This window comes from Podarcis liolepis (genome assembly GCF_965112155.1).
Source record: "Podarcis liolepis genome assembly, chromosome: 5".
Lineage (NCBI taxonomy): Eukaryota > Metazoa > Chordata > Lepidosauria > Squamata > Lacertidae > Podarcis > Podarcis liolepis.
Genome location: NC_139556.1, coordinates 42,917,252 through 42,938,309, shown reverse-complemented (window position 1 = coordinate 42,938,309; position 21,058 = coordinate 42,917,252). Strand labels below are relative to the sequence as shown.

The following is a 21,058-nucleotide window of genomic DNA, read 5'->3' as shown; positions in this document are numbered from 1 at the left end:
TCAGGTTAAGAACGGACCTTCAGAACGAATTAAGTACTTAACCCGAGGTACCACTGTATTTCCTTGACATCTGATGGGAGGGCATTCCACAGGGAGGGCGCCATTAGGGCTTCATACCAAGAAGGGAGGGAACCACCAGAAGGCCCTCAGAGCTGGACCTCAGTGTTCGGGCTGAATGATGGGGGTGGAGATGCTTCTTCAAGTATACTGGGCCAAGGCCATTTAGGACTTTAAAGGTCAGCATCAACACTTTGAATTGTGCTTGGAAATGTATTGGGAGCCAATGTAGGTCTTTCAAGACCGGTGTTATGTAGTCTCGGCGGCCGCTCCCAGTCACCAGTCTAGCTGCCACATTCTGGATTAGTTGTAGTTTCCGGGTCACCTTCAAAGGTAGCCCCACATACAGCGCATTGCAGTAGTCCAGTAGCAAAGCCACTGGTGCCACATATCGCCTAATGGAAGGCAAGTTCTCTGCCATTGCATTCACATGATTGCCTAATATGGTGGAGCAGAAGTGAGGAGCCTCAGGCCCTCCAGGTCTCCTTATTCAGCCCTTGGGACTTGTCCTAGCTCCCCACCCCCAGGCCAAACTTCCCTGTCTGGTTCTCCTCAACACCCTCATCCAAGTGGTAATACATAGCTCTGGCTTTTGAACTGTGATCGTAACCCTTGTTTGCCTAGATGCAGAGGAGCGTATGTAGAATCCTCTGACTTTTGCATGGCTGGAATGTAGCCTACTGTATTTTTCGCTCTATAGGACGCACCCGACCATAGGATGCACCTTGTTTTAGAGGGGGAGAACAAGAAAAAAATTTTTTCCCCCTCTCTGCTCAGCGCCCCTTCAGTGAAGTGGCAGGAGAAATGGAGCCCCTTCCATTTCTCCTCCCGCTTCGCTGAAGGGGCGCTGCGCAGCTCTCCCTCTCTGCTGAAGCCAGGAGAGTCTTGCTCTCCCGGCTTCAGCAAAAGGAACCCAAAGCCTTTGGAGCGCAGCGCGAGGTCCCGCTGCGCTCCAAAGGCTTCAGGCGGCTATCCCTGAAGCCTGGAGAGTGAGAGGGGTCAGTGCGCACTGACGCCTCTCGCTCTCCAGGCTTCAGCGAAAGCAACACATAGCCTCCGGAGCACGGAGGGAGCGCTCCCTGTGCTTTGGAGGCTTCGCATTGCTTTTGCTGAAGCCAAGGAGCCTAGATTCACTCCATAGGAGGCACAAACATTTCCCCTTAATTTTTGGAGGGGAAAAAGTGCATCCTATAGAGCGACAAATACGGTAAATAAGAGAATGGTAGAATGCAAATGCCCTTTATTCTCACATAACTGAAAGCAAAAACAGCACTGCCACCCTCTAGCAGAGACCAGTCTCTCATTCTTTGCAAAGTAACAGGCCCCACAGTAACTCAGCACTCCATCAGTTTTTGGGGGGGAATTGTAAGGGGACACATACCGATTGTGAGCTATCCTTGCTATTATCCCTGGATTTATTCTTTGCAAGCCTCTTTTTCTTCTTGTGCAGCGGCCTCGACTCCAGGATCATCTCCTCCAGCTCAAAGGTGGGGTCACAATGCAGACGGCCTTTCTGTTAAAAGCAGACCAGGATATTGCCTCAAAGCCATGTGATTGACAAGCAAGGTAATTTGAGCGGCATGCCAAATTTGTTTGCAGAACAGAAAATCCCTGGCTTTCTCTTTCCCCCGCTTCACAATACATAGGGATCAGGGACAGAAACAAACGTACTCATCTCTTTGACTTACGTTAGGCACAAATCCTGCCTCCACTTTCTTTTCGCAGATTTCGTCCCAGTCCACGTTAGATAAGTAGGAAGAAGTCTGGATGCTAGCTAAGCTAGAAAACCGGTGCTCAGGGTTCACTGTCAGAAGCTGAAATAGCAAATGTTGAGTGATGAGGCAAAGCTTGATTTTGATAGAACAGTAAAATCTGCCTTGATCTGGGCCAATTCCTAAAACTACCTCTCTTACATGGCTATTACATCTGCGTGAGTCTCACTAGAGCTGTTCAAGGGGGTGGGGACACAAAATCTAGTTTCCTGTTCATATTAATTCTAAAAATTTCATTCATTTTGTCTCCCATTTATTTGAATTGTGCCTTTTCCTTAGTTCATTATTTCAGTGGAAGATCCAGCTAGTCTTCTGCTGCCTATAACCCTGGCAGTTTCTGTGTTTCCATTGGCCAATATTCTACTAATCCTGCACTAGTGGGATCAGCCACAGATCAGAGAAGACAAATGGCCCTTTTGTTATTGGTAGCATAAATACTAATCATGAGATGTACCGATCATGTAGGTGAAGAAGCAGCAGCAGCAGCAGCAGCAGCAGCAAAGCAATGCCACCTTCTTCACTGAACATAAGCATATGTTCACAGATAACTCATCTTTATGCTAATCATCTCTTTATGAACCTGTTCAATGTTCAGCAGTGCATACCCTATTCATTTATTTTCAAAATGTAGACCCAGAATCCCTAGCAAAAAACCCCATACAATATTAATAATGGCTGGCAAACATAAAGAAAAATGTTACACAAGACACAAGTAACATTTGAAACCAATTAACAAAATTTGCACCATGGAAACATTATAATCACAGATAGCTGAGGACAATCCCCCACAAAAGCTAAGAAATTAAGTAGATCTAGTCACCATTTTTTTTAAGACAGCAAAATCAGTGCTCAACTTGTGATATGGCAAATACCTTTCTTAATAAAAAGGACTTGACCACACTGCAGACGAGGCTGGCCCTGCCATTAGGTGCCATCCTTCTAATCACAGTGGTCTGGTTCACACATTAAGCTAAACCATGGCTTATTAAACTGTGACTTAGTGTCATATGTGAACCCAGTACAGCAGCTTAACCATGGTTAACTGTGGTTAAACATAGATCATTAAGGTAGTTGGTTTCTCAGCCTTGGTTAGCACTAATGATAGCTTAGTGTTGTGTGCAAACCCTGACCTTCCCCTTAACGATGGTTAAAGAGCCATCACTGCCCAAAAACTACAGAGCTATGAGCAAACTGTGGCTCTTCCTGGATTGTGTTTCCTTTAATGGAGGAAGGAGGACATAATAAACCAATATTTAAGTGATCATCTTTCAAACACTTCAACATTAACTATGGTTTATAAACGATAGTTAACATTAACTATGGGTTGCACGTGGGACCCCTGTATGTGGAGCAAGTGCTCTACTTTTAAGGGAAAAACTACACCTTAGTGCTAAATGCACCAATGGGAATTTTTTTCTAAGCTGGGGACGGGCAATTGTTTTTCTGCATTGAAGCTGAGGAGAGAAGGGCTAAGCCTCCTGTCCCCATGTGCCACAGTCATGGTGAAAATTGGGACCTCCTGTTCCTATGATTAGTTGAGCATGCCTCCCCCACCCCACTTCTCTATGCTACACATGTAGTGTAATAGGTAGTTTGGTTCCTCCCATGTTTTGTGAGTTCTGATAAAGCACTGAAGCCAGACTTGAGGCTCACTGTATGGATCAAGCCAGTTTGGCAGAATTTGTATCTTCCAGCCATTTAACCCAACTCAGAAGTGTGGCACATGCCCCTCTCGGGTGGAGCCAGAGTGACTTTGGCAAGCAGGAAAGCAGCTGTCTGATTGCTTGATCACTGCCAGTTAGCAACTCAACCAACAGTTTCCATACCACCATTCTATAGCAGGGGTAGGCAACCTAAGGCCCGGGGGCTGGATGCGGCCCAATCGCCTTCTCAATCCAGCCCACGGATGGTCCAGGAATCAGCATGATTTTGTAGCCTTATTGGAGTTCACCGATTGGGTTTCCTCCAGGACAGGAGGAAGGAAGTCAAATGACACCAGGGTTGGTTCAAAGAAAGAGTTTATTCTGCTCTCCAGATAGCAGAAGGCACTTGTGTGGTGAGTCCACAGCAAGTCCAAAGAAATGAGAAGTTTCATGCAGTATATATATCCTCCAGGCACCCTCTCCCTCTTTCCCTAGGAACCCAACCTTGTCAGCCTATGTACGCAGGTTGACATGCTCTGGTATTCTCAACCATAAAAGGATCTTCCTTCCTGTACTTCCTCTTCCTACTCTTATCTTGGAGGAAGAGGTCATCATCTCCGAGAATGCACTCTGGCTTTGTTCCCGGACTTAGGTCTGTGCGTCAGGGTTGTGGTAAGATAAGACCTAGAGTGTCATCTCTGTTCCACTTTAGTGTGGACAAGGCCAGCCTTATCGTCACAGACTGATAAAGGAGAGAGCCTTGTTTATGCAGCTGTGTTCTTGTTATGCATTTGCTCAACAGCTCAAGTTAAAGCATTTTAGAAATGCTAAGAAGAAAGGGGGGTGAGTCAGTTTTAAACTGACTGCTCAGAAACCCATTCCTTCAATTTTACATGAGTAGAATGTGTCCTTTTATTTAAAATTCATCTTTGGGTTATTTGTGGGACATAGGAATTCGTTCATTATTATTTTTTCCAAAATATAGTCCGGCTCCCCACAAGGTCTGAGGCACAGTGGACTGGCCCATGACTGAAAAAGGTTGCCGACCCCTGTTCTATAGCTTCACCGCAAGGGAATCTCAATATGCCCTTTAAAGTTAAAGGAATGGTAGTTAACACTAATTATGATTATACGCTGGCCAGATCCTTTGCAAAAGCATGTAGAAAACTGCTTTATATTGTGTGCCTACATAATTTGTTTAATGTTATTTTCTGCTATGGCTATATTCATTTTTTTTCTAGATGATGTTTGTTTTTAAGACTGGGCTGTGTTCCTACACAAATCCAGCAGAGGGCACCTGTGCTCTTGTTGAGCAAGTTTCAATAGAATTGTTTCATAATGGAACTCCACTTAAAAATCAAACTTTAATTATGTATATTGTCTACCTTCCATTGGCTTACACTGGAGATGCTCAATTGCTATTACTATTGTGTTTATGCATTTATATATATATATATTAACAGGATGCTGAAATCTAGCTTTTAAAAACTATCCAACATTTATAAACACAGAATGACAAGTTTCCTCTCTCACAGAAATAGGAAAACGTTATCTAATGAGGCACATATTACTTGGTAACTGTTACTGAAAAATGAACATGAGTTTCTTTATCTGAGTGCAAGGGGCTATACAGAAAAGCCACTGGAAGCCTGCATTGCTCTCCTCCACATTGCCTCTAAGATATTACAGGTGGAGCTGGCAACAGAATGCTGCGACGTATCCTTATCTCCTAACAACAAGACTTGTGCTCAAGGTTCCAGCCAGCCAGCCAGCCAGCCAGCTGTACTACAGGACATTCCATTCCATCCTAATCCCAGGTTTTTTCATTCTTCTTTTCCAAATGACACTTGACAGCCCATGGCTACTGAGCATGCCCAGTTCTCCTTTGAGGGGTTTTGTTTCTGAAGTTTGTCTAGACTTGTGAAACTCTTGGGGTTTCCCCGAGCACATTCCCTCTTCTTTCCCATCGCCACCCCCCTTTTGTAGCTCCAATGCTGTCAGCACTCAGTACCTGAATTCACTATTAGAGAGTGATAATTCTGACATACTACTAGGCTTCCAAACACCCACACCCTACCCCGAACGTACAAGAAGTTGCAATAATTGGCTACTGTTTTCCATAATTATCATGCTAATGCTGAATTCTGTACACACCCAGATATTCATATCATTTATCTCCTTCATTTCAGTTGATGAACCTGATCTATAACCTGGGAGCAGTTCCTCCAGGGAAAGGATGGGGACAGGCCTTGCAGGTAAGGGCATTCTGGATGTACATCAGAACTTGTTCACATGTAAACAATTGCTCTGTTAAGTAATAATAATAACCACAGCTTCTTACTAACACTTATTAGGGCTGTGCAATGGATTCACTCAAGGCCCAAAGCCAAGTCAAGCTTCTTTGGAGCTGTTGGGGGGGGGGCAGGGTGCCAAGCAGGAAGGGGAGCCAGGCATGGAAGAGAAGCTTTAAAAAATAAGGGACCAACTGGGTGGTTGCATTATTCCTTCCCCCGAAGCAGCACCATGCAGGATTGGATCCGCTTGCTGTTAAGTGGGAGGATCCAATCCTGTGCAATGCTGGTGTACACCCTCCTTCTAACTGTATTTTTAAACCCTATTTTAACCATATGTTGAAGTAGCATTAAAAAAAAAACACCTGTAAAATCCCTTAGCTCTGCCCCCAAATTGCTTTGGGGTGGATTTGGGGCAGGGTGGGTGGCATACAGGGCAAACCAGTCTGATCCAGGGCCCACAGAACGGGGCCGCAGTGTAGATCTTGTGTGGGGGATGTCCGTGCACAGTCCTAATGTTTATGAGTGAAAAAATATAACCTAATAATTGTTGGCTGGTAATATTTAAGCCTTGCAAAGAGAACAGCTGTAAATGAATTCGAGTCACACCAGAAAGGAGATCAGGAGCTGGAGGATCACCTCACTTGTCTATTTCATACGCGTTTCATTAGCGTGCTAATTCCACGAATCTCAATGATGGCACCCAGTCTAGAGCAGCCTTTGCCAACCTGGTGCTCTCCAGATGGTGCCCCTGAGACTGATGGGAGTTGTAGTCAAAAACATCTAAAGGGCACTAGGTTGGTGAAAGTTTACAGCATCCACTAGGTTGGACGTTGCTATGGTTCTTCTCTAGAGGGAGTGGCACATAGTCTGGACTGAGAAGCCTCTGAGCAAAAGGGCACTGCGAATATTGTTCCAAGCAGAGTAGCTCTGCATTCAAATCCCAGAGATGCATAGCTTGCTTCCTGGCATTGCACTGGAAACAATGCACAGGGTGCCATCTGTCTGGAGACCAAGCAATCACAGATACATGCGTGCAGCAACATGCAGGCAAGTCAGCATGAGCATGTCTATTTGGATCAAGGCCCTTATTATTTGCATTGTGCTAATAAATAATTGCAACCCTTCCCGGATAGATAAGTTATTTACCTTTCTTAATAAGGCGACCGTGTCCTTTGACCATCCTGTTACGTACTGGACACTCACGGTGCTGAACAACTGAACTAAGGATTCCACGGGGCTGTTAGAGTGGATGTCATAAGGCCTCTGAGAAAAAGAAGGAAAAAAGATATTGAAAAACCGGGGGTGGGTGGGTGGAATCCCAGGCTTACTTCTGAGGAACACAAAGCACTGAAATAATGCCAAACAATCTTTTTTAAACACTAAAGAACAGGATACCCATCCACGAAGGAGCTCGTATGCCATCACTCCAAGGGACCACCAGTCAACTTCGAAGGAGTAACCAGTTCCACCATTCAGAAAGGAATGAAAGATCTCTGGAGCTGAAAAGATAAAGAAGGGGGGGCACTACTGAATGCCTCCATCTGTTTTGGCTTTGGTCAGTAGCAGGCAGTGGAGCAGAGCAGAATGGGGTGGCATTGCTCATCTGGCTTCCCAATGCAGGGATTACTGACGGTAACCAAAAGGGAGAGGGGAGGGGCAGGAGAGAGGCTGGGGCAGGAGCAGCAGTCGGGGTATTTGATTGTCTCTGCTGCTGCACCCACAATGCGCCAGCTTCCCTGTGGCTTGGCCTCTTCCCTTATTGGTTACCGGCTATGACCTTCATGTTGGGAATCCAGATGAGAAATACCACCCCACTGGTTGCTACTGGTTTCTATGAAACTGGCTGTAAACTAACAGCGCATTCCTGTAAATGTCTATTCAGAAGTACACCCTGCTTATTTCAGTGGAATTTACTACCAGGTTTAAGTGGGTACAGGACTGCAGTCCTATTGAAACAAGAATAAGATACATAGCTCTGAAAATGTTTTTCCTCAAAGGCTTGGGGAGGGGATAGGTTGTTTTCAAGCTCAAATCAAGCTGCTCATTTTGACCTTTAAAGTTTGGCTTAGGACCTAGGGACGTCAAGGACTCTTTTCTTCCATATGTACTTGCCCACATGCTCCAGTCATCAATGGAAGCCATACTCAAGATCCGTAGTTACCAGAAGCAGGACATTCTCTGCAGTCACACCCAATGGACTAATTTGTGCAAAAGTGTGAGCTCCCAGAGAGGAGCTTGCAGCTGCTTTTCTCCTTAACTTGCGTGCCATGCTGAGCTAAGCCAAGCTTTGGTTTAGTGTGTCTTCTGAACCATGAGTTGCAACCTGGGTTTGGCTGTCACACTTAAGCCAAACCTTGGTTTAGAAGCTGCTCCGAGCTAAAAGGACAGGAAGGAACAAAGTGGTTGGGAGTGAATGTCCCATAGACTGGAATACTGTGACGTACAAACCAGATCACTCCATGAGACGCTCTGTCAAATGAGATCCAGGAGCGTTTCTGTTTACAGAGGCAGCTAAAACTTTGCTATTTACTCAAGTGTTTGACTGAGTCCTCTTCTTTTTTTCCCCAGTCCTGTTATTTAAAGTGCTGTTTTTAATTGTGTCTGAAGGGATTTTTTGCTCAATGTTTTTGGGTTTTGTATATTTGCTGGTTGTTCAGGGGGAAAGTGTTTTGCCTGAGTTTCCGCACCATTAATAAAAGATCTTGAGGTGGTCAGTTCTAACTGGCACAGGGGGAAAGCTACATAGGGAATCCTAACAGTTTTATGCAGGAAGAATATGATAAAATATGTTATTATTTAAAACTGGCAAGGTTTGGCTTACCCATATACGGCTTAGTCCCAGCTAACGCGGTTGCTCTTTCACCATCACGGATGATTGTTGCAATATTAAAATCTGTTAGGTGTGCATGGCCTTAAAAGGAAGAAAACCAGCACATATTTTTAGAATGAAAACCCAAAGTGTCCAAGTTGTCCAGAAAGAAACTACTTCAGAGGACAACATTAATGCATGTAGTCACACCATCCCCAAATATTTTCTGTAGCTGGCTGGCAAGCAATATTAGCTCTTATTAAGATAAATAAAGCTGCTGTATAAGAATTATGTCTGGCTATTAGGCATTATGCACAGAATCTGGTGTCTGCTGTAGAATTCAGCATGCTAAAAAAACTCAGTTTTCATTTTAAAACACAAGTTTCTAGTCCTTGTGAATTCAGAAAAAAGGGTGGGCACATATTGATGACATCTGGCAAATCCACCATTGAAGGAAGATTGCACAGGCTTTCTAGTGGTTTGGAATGAGGCTTCATTACACCAATAAGCCAGTCTTCCACAATTTCCCCAGTGTTCTCTGTTTTCCATTTGCCTCATCCTGGTAAAAAAAATTCTAGAATCATAAAAAATCTGGATTTTAGAAGCAGAATAGAACTTAATCCAAAACATGGTTGCTTAGGCATATTGATTTCAGTTGGTTTAAGTAACCTTACTCTGTGCTTCCATGTGGTTTATGTTATGCAAATAAAACAGGTATATACAAACACCCTTCATCTTTATTATGCATACATATCAAATATTTGAATTTTCTTAGCGGAAGCTTGCAAATAATGACAGCAAATTAGGACTCGGGAATAAGGATCCACAAAAATTGCCTAGATTTGGAATTATTTTTCATTATCTTATGAATTCAACCTGTACATCAATACATTTTAAAAAGGGAGGGATGCTCCATCAAGACTTTCTAGAATTTATTTTTAAAAATTCCAGATTAACATATATCAGAGGAAGAATAATACCATTTTATGTAAATCTAGAATTGTGAAGCACCTCTGCATATTGCACTGTGAACTAATCGTGGTAATTTTAGTATAGAAGTTGTTATTCTGATCCATTGAGATTTTTTTTACAATGGGTCAAGATGACAACTTGGTATTTTGGCCAACTTATGGTATGTAATTTAGAAATTATGTCAATATGCTCTGCAACAGGCATCACTTTCATTTAACCCTTTTCCTTGGCATCACTAGCAAAAGGACATGCTGTTCCCAGGATTCTCCTTAGAACAAGAGTAGGAAAAAACCAGCTTGCTTGAACCTCTTCTCTGTTGATAAACTAACGCATAAGCTACAGCACTTTAAATGCATGTAGGCTTATGCATGTTTACATGTAGGATAAAAGCTTTTAAGAAGACTGGGGTCACAGTAGGCCACACCTTTGCCACTTCTCTTTCTTGGCTTGTGAAAAGCTACTGGATATGGGAATGTGCTGTTGCCTGAGTGAAAAAGAGCTGAAGACACCACCAGGGGGACACATGAACAAATCATCCAGCCGTCGATTGCAAACCATTAGAATCACACATTGCATGAATTCATTCAAGTGCCATCAAATCAAAGCTCACGCTGAAAAGGATGAAATGTGCCACCCTCTCTATTTGGTTCTTGAGGGAGTTTCATTACAGGGAAAAGATGACTCAGACTAAATATAACAGAGCCGGTGTTTTTAAATGTGGTTCTACCAAAGTCATGTAAAGCTGGGTCTGGGAATGGCATTTAAAGCTCCCAAAGGCAGGAGGAGTTGGACTCTCCTTCCCACTGTCTTCACACCCATTTAGCACATTAGATTTCACAGAGGGACACAAACACTGCAGCACTCCTGGTTGGGAAAGTACAGCTTTTAACGGTAGAGGTCTGCCATCATCCCTTGTAGTTGGAGCCCAAGATACGTCCTGTAGTCTGCATAGTTCCATGGCAGATAGGGATGGGTGAATCTTGCAGTTTCAGTTCTCATTTTTCCCATCTTAAATTTGGTTCTCTGCATTTAGGCAGCAATTTGCATTTTTAAAAATAATAATAATGAAAAATCATCAACGTTTTACTCTGAATTTTTCCTAGTAAACACATCTTTGAATGCAGTTTTGGCTAACATACTCACTTTTGCAAGCAATTTCCCCTAGTACAAAACACTCCTGTATTTTATTTTCTGTTTTTCCACCTAAGTCTCCTTCTCCGGGCCCTTAGAGACAAGGGGAAGGGAACCTGAATACAGTAAGACTGGCAGGCTCCTGTGAATCTGTTGCAGCTTCTGTCCCTACCTCTTCTTCAGCTGACTGTCCTACATCTTCAGTGTTTTCTACCTCTTCTTCCTCTCACCCACGGAAGCCTGTTGCTTGCTTCAGCATCTAACCATTCTGCCCCCAGCTTCATCCTCTGATCTGTCTTCCGTGACCCACCACCACTCCCCTGGCTCAAAGCCTTCCTCTTCTCCTGCTGAAGACTCTCATAATCTCTCATCCAACCAGTTCCTGAAAGGCCAACATCCCAAACCTTGCATATGGATGGCAGAACTCCAGGAAAGCAACCTGCATGTGGTGATATGTTTACGCTCTGAATAACTCCTGCTCTAAAGCTGTGTTGCATTCATAGGATCGTTGATAAAGACACAGAGCCCCACATGAGGATGAGCACCAATACTCGTAAATGCTAAAGTGGAAGTGGAAGCCTCTGTTCCAATGAAGCTCCATGTGGGTGTCACAGGAAGATGCCTTCCTATCATCTACACAGTTCAGAAAAGAGTATTCCATAACCACACTGACTGGATGTGGCTCTTGAAAGTTTCAGGTGAGGGTCTTTCCCCAGCCTGGGGATCGAACCTGGAACCTTTGGTCTGCAAAGCATGTGATCTACCACTGAGCCACAACCCTTATCCTCTCAAAACCAAGCAGAATTGTGGACTCTTCCTTTATTCCTGGCTTGCCAACCAGAAATTTAATCACAGCAGAACACTTTATTCTTGCCTCTGCCTACCCAAGCAGGCACATAGATGTCAAAACTTATTTTTTTTAAAAAAATAAATGTATAAATATGTACCTTTGTGCAAGGTTTCTATATCAGCAGAGGAATTACATATCAGCTGCACTTATGAAAAAGCTTTCCGGAATGAGTAATAGTAGCTACCAGTCAATGTCAATTACCGCTAATTCTTCACTGAAACAAGTCTTGATGGCAGATGAATGGAATCGATTTGCTTTCGATCCCATAACCTTCTATTTATCATTCACAACCACAGAAATGCAGTATAAATCGGAAGATGTAAATGAATGCAAAAGACAAAAAACAACAACCAGGGGGTGAAGACTATTCAGAGGCAGAAGCAATAGACATAATTAGCAATTTCCCCCATACCTTGTTCATCAAGGAGAATATTGTCTGGTTTCACGTCTCTGGAAAGCAAAAACAAGCATTTATGCACAACTTGGAAAAGGCAAATGCAAAATGCCTCATGAGCCTACCAAACAGTGGGTTGTTGTTGTTGTTTTGAGATTTTCAAAAATATTGTCCAGTGCAATTAGAAAAGACGGTGGGGTGAAACTCACAGAGGAAACTTGATTTGAAAAACACACACCTTAAAACAGGCTCAGTAAACAAAAGAATGCTATGTTCTGAACACAGCCTGAGATCAGATCCAGTTTTCTCAGAACCTCAGAAGAGGCAACAGAGATTTGTGAATGGATCTCCCATTTCCTTAAATGTTATAATATAGCAGAGGAGGGGTGGGAGGCACCAGTAGGGGAACCCCCAAGGGATCCTGCATGGGAAGAAGACTCAGAGCAGGGGTTGGTGGTGGGATGACAATGAGTGGGAAGAGGAAGAAGAAGGGACAGATTGGGAGGAGGACGAGGTGTCAGAAGCTGAAGAGGCAACAGGGTTTACTGAGCAGGAAGATGCTGGGGCAGAGAGCAATTCAGACTTGGAGGAAGGAAGCAGAGATGAGTCAGGCTGCTGGAGAAACCAGGAAGTCTCCCTTTCCTGCAGTGACCAGCTCTCCTCCCCTCCCCCTCTCCCCAATCTCCCAGAACACCGAGAGGAATGAAGAGGGTGGAGCAACAAGAGACAAGGCCATAGAGTCTTAGGCTTTGGGGGAAGGAACCAGGGGAGGAGTGGTAGGAGTGGTAGGAAAGTGGGGACCTTCAGTTCTCACAACTATCTCTTTGTGGCAAGACCTACTGGGAAGAGTTCCTGTGATCACTAGACCTGTGCTGTTTTTATTTCTTTGAATAAAGAGTTGACTTCGCTTACACCAGTGTTTTTTATTGCTGACCTACTCCTTACCCCGAAGGGATGCAGGTGGCGCTGTGGGTTAAACCACAGAGCCTAGGACTTGCCAATCAGAAGGTCGGCGGTTCAAATCCCCATGACAGGGTGAGCTCCCGTTGCTCGGTTCCTGCTCCTGCCAACCTAGCAGTTCGAAAGCACATCAAAGTGCAAGTAGATAAATAGGTTTTCGTGTGCTGCTCTGGCCACATGACCTGGAAGCTGTACGCCGGCTCCCTCAGCCAATAAAGTGAGATGAGCACCGCAACCCCAGAGTTGGCCACGACTGGACCTAATGGTCAGGGGTTCCTTTACCTTTACCTTTGCTCCTTACCCCAGTTCCTGACATTTACTCAGGGGTGTAGCACGGGGGGGGGGGTGAGGTAGGTGCAGTCCGCCCCGGGTTTCCTTACTCAGGGGGGTGACAAAATGGTGGGCGGCACTCACTGTGGGGCCTGCAGCGTGCCTGAGCCATGCGTCTCTCCTGGGAGTGACGCGGTGGCTTGAGCGCCCGCAGGCTCTGCGCTGCCCGCTGCCTCCCCCTCAGCTGTAGGGTGGCTGAGTGGGAAGTGGCAGGCAGACTCCATGGAGGCACCCAGTCGGCTTGCTCCATCGCTGCATTTACTGCCAATATTTATATTGGCAGTATTTATTGGTCTGTTTTCTTGCCGAGATTCCACCTAGCTGAATCTAGGACTGTGCATCTGCTCTGGACAAATCCCACATCTCAAACCAAATTGGGCCATTTAAAACCCCAATTAAATATGTGGTCAGGTGATGAGAGGGGGTAAGAAAGAGATAGTGCAGGTGAAAGTCTCTACCTGGATCTCCTCCTTTTCCTCACATGTTTTTAATAGCCTAGTGCTTTGCCAGGCCCCTGATTCAGCTCAGGGGCTGGATCAGACCCAGATCAGGACAGGCATGGAGCCATCTGGCCTAATTGGGCCGCAGATTGAATGTGGGGGTGGGGACTTGCACTAGCTGCAACCAGCTCAAAAGCTCTCTCAAAGGAGCCTGATTTGTTTGATAGCTGTGCCAGTTCCCAACAGCTGGGAATAACAGATTGTGCTGTTACCTGTGTATAATATGCTGACTGCGCAAATAGTCTAAAGCTGATGCCATCTCACAGATATAGAGTTTCACCGTTTCCTCGGTGAACTGCACGTTTTGCTGGAGATGATAACGTAGGTCACCACCCAGGAGTAAATCCACTACCATAAACATGTCCTCTTCATCCTGAAATGAGTACCTGCGGAAAATTAGCAAAGGTGAGTTGAGCAAACTGTGGACTACCCATTCAGATTTCACAGACGGTGATAACAAATGAGAGGCCTGTTTTCCCACTTCACTTACCCATGCACCTGCAAAGCAGGAACAATAAGTAGGCATCTTCAATATTTATATATCTAAATATAACCCGTGAATTTCTCCGAGTCTTTTTTTGTCCATTGACATCCTATATTTGTTCTAGATAAATCAATTTTGTTATTTTGTTTTGCTGATTATATGAACAGGTCCCTGTTTCATATCTTGCGAGGAGCAGCTGTCCCAGTTAATTTTACCTTGCTCATATAATCCCCGCTTCTATATCTGGCACAGTCACATGGCTTCTGTAATATGATCACTCCACACTCATTTTTTTCCAGGCATAATCAATAATGTACCAGAATATCAAGCAGGCTGTCTCTTTTCATTATTAAACAAAAACCAGTGCCATCAGTGCGAATGATTCATTGGCAAGCTGGAGTTGCTGCTATCTAGCCTCTTGATGATCTAGGAGTTGAAGGGCATCCCGGGCCTGGAGATATTCTTTATACAGTCGTACCTTGGTTTTTTAACAGAATGCGTTCCGGAAGTCCGTCCAACTTCCAAAACATTCGGAAACCAAGGCACGGCTTCCGATTGGCTTCCGATTGCGCAGGCATGCCGGAAACAACAGCGAAAGCCGCATCGGACATTCGGCTTCCAAAAACATGTTCAAAAACCAGAACACTGACTTCTGGGTTTCGATCATTCGGGAGCCGAAAGGTACGAGTACCAAGGCATTCTACAATCAAGGTACAACTGTACTGGACAATGTAGAGCTGAGCAATGGTTAAAAGTGGAAGCCAGTGGGCAACAGAGACTCACCATGGAAGGTTAGAGCATCTTGATGATGATGTAAATGGCTAGGAAACAAGGGTTAAAAAATGGAAGTGGCTCCCTGGGTGAGACAGAGTCGCTATGCAACCTTCCCAGCAGATGGGTCATTGCTGCTCATTGGGAGGGTGAAGGTGAAGGTGGGAGGGGCGTTGGCCAATCCAGTGCCCTTCCCTTGTCCCTGCTATTAAGCAACAGAGACCGGCTTGCTGGGAAGGTAGCAGAGTGGCTCTGCCCCACCTGTCAAGCTGCTTCTGTGAAAAGCTAGGGCTAGGCAAAGCCACCCAGGGGACACCCAACTTGGATCAACTCCCAAATCTTTTTTTCTTTTCTTTTTCAGAGGGTGTCCTAAAGCTTAATTAGGGTTTTTTAAAACAGTTACCCCTCTGAACCTACTAGTAGTGGTACTATGGACTTCGATAATGCTACTTTTTCTTTGCTGCTGTCTAAGGACTCTGCTATCTCCTGTTATGTATTATGGCATTTTGAAAACCAGACCTTGCATACTGCTATGTCCCCAAACCCGCTTCTTCTAAGACTAACATGGTCCTAGGCACAATTGGTGGAACAGAATCACCTCCCACCCATCCCCAAAATAAATAAAAGAAAATTCACCAGAGATTCACCAAGAAGGCATGCTCAATTTCCTGCAGGATCTCCAGTTCTCTGAACACATTTCGAACCTCATCCCTTTCAACGCACTGCTGTTTATTCATGTACTTCATGGCATACATCTTCTCTGTATCTCTCTTTTGTACAATGCACACCTTGATGTCACCAAAAAAAGAGAGAGAACGTGGCATTTAGATTCATATGTTTCAATTTCCTTGGTTTCCCAGCTGTTGCAGCATTGTGCAAGTACAAAGGCCATTTTCATGGTCACAGAGGACATGGTTGCTCCTGATCATGTGGCCTGTCTCAGCAAGCCAGGCATATGCAGTTGATCCCTGCCACAGAATTAGACTTTTAGCATGCACTCTATAACAACATAGGTTTCCAGTAGTTGGCAAAATGTCCAGTAGTATTTGCTCACAACCAGTTTGCTATGGGCAAGGCGCTGATATGCAGCACTACCAAATAGCCATCACACTTGCAGAAGCTATGAGCATTATCCCTAAGTGCTCATAGGAAATACTTTGCAATCCAATCAAAATCCTGGGGAAATTGGCAGTAGCAGAAAATTGCAGAGTCAAGCACATCATCACTCAGGAAACATTATGTATAAGTGCACAAAATTCTGAGGGAAAATGAATTCAAAGTCTGTTCCTTGTCAAAAGATTGAATACTCTAAAAAAGGGGGGGGGGAGTCAACATCTGGTAATGTCACTTTATCAAGTGGCAAAAAGCACTGGATGTATAAGCATGGCATAGATATGTGTAGATTCCAAGCTGCACTGGTCTCCAGTATCATTAAAAGCCTTTGTTGGGAAGATGTCCACAAGATGGACACAAGAAAATGTACACTAGGTTTAGGATTAGAGTTTTCCTTCTCCTAGATGGGCTACCTTCCCAGGTTGATGAGCCCTGTCTGCCTCTTACTTTCCTCTTAATGCACAAGCAGAAACCACCTTCTAGACTGTTGGACCCACTCTTGGTCTCATCCACCAGAGCCTATTTTCACATGCACATTAATTGACTGCTTTAATGCTGCTCTTTTAATATTCTGGGGTTTTAATGTTCTTGTTTAGATATTTTTGTTTTAATTTGTTTTTGCAAGCTGCACTGGGGACCTGTTGGAAGGGGGTGTGTGTGGAATAGAGGCAGGGAGGGGATGCCACCAGAAAGATGGGCAGATAAATCTTTTTATTTAGAGAAACCTGGGGCCTTCTATATGCCAAGCAGGTTTTCTACTACTGATCTATAGCCCCTTCCTTAAAAAACAAAAAAGCAGAACCTAAAGGGTTGTATTTCACTTACTTGAAATGTAGGACTGCACATAGAATCAATCCAGCAGATTTTTTAATGGCTGCATCTGGCTAAACTCCACCTGTACTTCGTCCTTCATACTACTACATAAACTCTGCAGTTCATCAGGCAGAAACATCTACTCGTATTAGCCAATTAATTCCATTAACGTCCAGGCAACCAAGTCGATATGTGCTGCCCTTGAGATGCTTTTCCGGGAATCAAAACTAATGCTAGCAGTTGCGGCTATCAGGAAGTTCATCTGGCTTTATAAATAAATAAGTAAATCTTGTGTAGAGAGCTGCAAAACCGGTGAGCGCCAATTATTATATTCCCTGGCAAACATTTTACTTTGGACTGCGTTTTATGTCTTCCTAGGCCCCTTTTAAGCACTAATGAAACACTTAATTACAAGGTAACTATTTGGAAATGAGTCGATGACAATTCTATATCAGGCACAATTACATCAGTCTTCTTTTAATTAGCAGATGTGCTTATGCTTATGAAGCAGTGCGTGCCTCTGAAAAATTAATCTGACAGTTCATTCATGCACGTTGCTCATCAAGAACAAGCAAGCTGAACGTGACCTGAAGGTAACATTGGATGAACAGTTGGAAAATATTCATTTGCCTGCTGAAGTCAACAGTGAGAATGAGACACAAATGTGCAGAGCAAGACAAGGAGCACGACCTTTCCTCATTATTAACAAACTGTAAATTGCTAACAGCATATAACGTGAAATTTACTATGGATGCATTAGAAGTAGAAGGAGCAAATATAATAGAAAGTGGAAGGGGGAAACACCAATTAGAGTGGCACACACGGACATCATGAGAATTATTAAATCTTGTTTGCAAAATAATTAGATGTGTGGGCGTGCAAGGCTCTTTGTTAATTCCTTTAGTTTGTCTACACACCGCTTCATATTTCAACAGAAAATCCCTAAGCAATTTACGAATCCCATACAGGAAACGCAATACACATTCAAAACCAAGCCACGTTAAGTTTACTACTAATAATTCTACATTTTAAGTAACATAATTAAATATCTTTAAACAATGGACTTAGCCACAAATGATATATAAAATATGAAAATATACTGGCGCATCAAAATGCAACATCATTACAATATATCATCAGCATTTCATAAATGTTACCAAAAGTGCATTGCAATCACACACAAAAATTGCATGCACATTCACACTCCACAAAACGGAGACATCCCCACAAAATCATTCAACGATCTCCTTAAATCCACCACATTACTCCATCCACACAATGCTCCCTCCAGTAAAACACCCCTGTGTTGAACTAATAAATAACTAATTAATAGTCATGTACACTAGGTAAAGGTAAAGGGGCCCCTGACCATTAGGTCCAGTTGTGGCCGACTCTGGGGTTGCGGCGCTCATCTCGCTTTATTGGCCGAGGGAGCCGGAGTACAGCTTCCAGGTCATGTGGCCAGCATGAGTGGCAGCACACGGAAACACCGTTTACCTTCCCGCTATTTATCTACTTGCACTTTGACGTGCTTTCGAACTGCTAGGTTGGCAGGAGCAGACATGTACACTAAACAAAACAAAAATATCAAATAATATATATAGGGTTAGCTTGTAGAAGAGACTCCAGTTCAGTGGCAGAGTTCATGCATCACATATATAAAAGAGTTTGATCTCTGGTTGGTAAGCCAGCAGGCTAAGAATGATCCCACTCTGGAGAATCAGTGCCTGACAGTACACATGGCTCTGGGCCGAATGTTCAATTAATCTGACAGTAGTAATGTCAGCACCATTATAGCACACACATCACTAGTATAAACTAGATCCCTGCAGACAACATTCTGCTGGTAAATAGCTACAAGCACAGCCCTCCAATGGATGGATCACAGGAGAATCTGTCTCATATATTGCTTCTTTTTCTCTGTCTACTCCATCCCAACCCACCTCTGTTCCAATGATGTTGCATTTGGTTATGGTTTGTTTATATGCAGCTTTCTGAAACAAAGGCCCCCAAAGTACAATCGACATAATCAAAACAATATAAAATAGCAAAAGCACAAAATGTCCACCAACCACTCTAGATAGGGGTTTGTGGGCTGCATTTATGCCCTTACCATATATGCTCTCTCCAGCATCCCACCTGTCACCCAAAGTCAAGTCACATTCCCACAGCCACACCTGCTCCAATCTCTCTCTCTCTCCAGCAAGCTTATCCACAACCAGTTACCCTGGGGTCCTTGCTCTCATCACACCATGAAGGAGTGACCCAAAGGCCCCCTGAAGCCTCCCCATTTGGTCAATGTGGCCATTTTAGGCAAGCCGCACCCACCTGTCCCCCAACTACAGATGTGGGGTAGGCAAAGACTTGACTCATGCAAACTTGATTCCCAGGCACCATCAATCTATTATTGTCTCCTTGGTGCCTTTTGAAAACCTGGAACAAAAATCTCCATTCATAAAATTTGTTGGAAAGGGTTTTCAAGTGGAAGTTCTTTTATTGCAGTGTGTATCCATATGAGATTTGAAATTGTTTGATTTATATTTGAAATGGTTGTAATTGCTTTATAGGTGAAGTTGTTGTAATTGTTTTTATTGCTAACGTTGTCTCTTGTTAAATGGTGATGAGGAATTTTGCTGGAAGCAATTAATAAATGGAAATAAACTAATAAACTAATATCTGACTGGCCACTTCTGGAGTTAAATAGCCTTTTGGTTTGACTCAGCATGGCAGTTCTTATATGGGATATATCCTTAGAAAGCTATTAGAACTGATTTTTATATGCATACTGTTCAGATAATTGAATGCTCTGCAATGTGATTGTCTTACATTTATCATTATACAGTGGTACCTCAGGTTACATACACTTCAGGTTACATATGCTTCAGGTTACAGACTCCGCTAACCCAGAAATAGTACCTTGGGTACAAAGAAAAAACTTTGCTTTAGGGTGAGAACAGAAATCGTGCTCCAGCGGCACGGCAGCAGTGGGAGGCCCCATTAGCTAAAGTGGTGCTTCAGGTTAAGAACAGTTTCAGGTTAAGAACGGACCTTCGGAACAAATTAAGTACGTAACCAGAGGTACCACTGTATATAACCAGTGGGATGCCTTTTATATTTCCCTCTTCACATCACAGCCTATTCTTATAAACTGAAGGATCCTTTTCAACAAAAGGTCGACGATTTCAGTGTTGACACAATAGAGAGAATGCTGACATTTTCAAAGATACATCCAGTCAGTTCTCGATTAGGAATTGTGTTTTATATCTTCCATTGTAGAGAGAAGCCACTGTTGAGGTCTTACGAAATAATGGTTACAATCTTTACACAATATCATTTCTATTCCACGAATGACTTGGGGGAAGTACTTCCATGAGTAAAAAAAAAAATTGCAATTTGAGAAGTGACACTTGGGTAACTGCTGACAATCTGAATGAGTGAAGGTGTTATAATCCTCCTAGTAAGGTTTCAGTTTTGGAGAAGAATGGACCTGGGGGCAGTCATGTTACTTTTTAGCTTCTCACCGTAATTCAACATGATGATTTTTCAATGTCTAACCTGGGGCATTGACAATACTCTGACAGGGCTGTTCCCATCTTCACGCTAGATTACTCTCTGGAATTACCTTCCAGGCTTTGTTTTGGAAATGTAAAATGATTAGGAGAATCTACTGGGGCAGATGCACATTGATCAAATGCTAATGTACAACCTGCTGCCACAAACAATATCTCCAGTATAAAAACACCCTTGGATTCTGAATACAGTACAAATCTGTCTGATGTAAGGATGGGATGTCAAAGTGATCAGAAATCTAGTTTTGAGGAATGCCATCCTGTATGGGAAGCATAGGTGCTGTGAAGATGTCATATGGTATAATATCTGTGGTCACCTTTCGGAAATCCCCACCCGGACGTCAAGTCCACCTTTGAAATCCGGATGTATGGCAGCCCTACCTTAGATTTACATATCTGAGAATAACAGTTCTTCTTCTGCTATGCTCTGTTGGAAGCAGCACATCCCTGAATACCAGAGTGTGTCGAGGGTGCTGCTGTACACAGGTCCTGCTTACAGGCTTCCCATTGGCATCTGGTTTGCTGCTGTGAGGACAGGAGGCTCGACCAGATGAGCTCTCGTCCTGATCCATTAGGGCTTTTCTCATGTTCTTACA

The 21,058-nt window shown here is 43.7% G+C and overlaps 1 protein-coding gene across 1 annotated transcript in view; it reads right to left on the bottom strand.

Moving 5' to 3' along the window:
• Positions 1 to 21,058, bottom strand: part of STK32C (serine/threonine kinase 32C) — a 160,140-nt gene that overhangs the window by 7,566 nt on the left and 131,516 nt on the right. Inside the window, exons 3-10 of the mRNA XM_083506003.1 lie at positions 15,604 to 15,755; positions 13,925 to 14,098; positions 11,941 to 11,978; positions 8,588 to 8,677; positions 7,162 to 7,265; positions 6,913 to 7,029; positions 1,746 to 1,871; positions 1,439 to 1,570 (exon numbers count right to left, since the gene is read on the bottom strand). Of these exons, the coding sequence (XP_083362129.1) occupies positions 1,439 to 1,570; positions 1,746 to 1,871; positions 6,913 to 7,029; positions 7,162 to 7,265; positions 8,588 to 8,677; positions 11,941 to 11,978; positions 13,925 to 14,098; positions 15,604 to 15,755 (933 nt within the window). The remainder of the gene's footprint in view (positions 1 to 1,438; positions 1,571 to 1,745; positions 1,872 to 6,912; positions 7,030 to 7,161; positions 7,266 to 8,587; positions 8,678 to 11,940; positions 11,979 to 13,924; positions 14,099 to 15,603; positions 15,756 to 21,058) is intronic.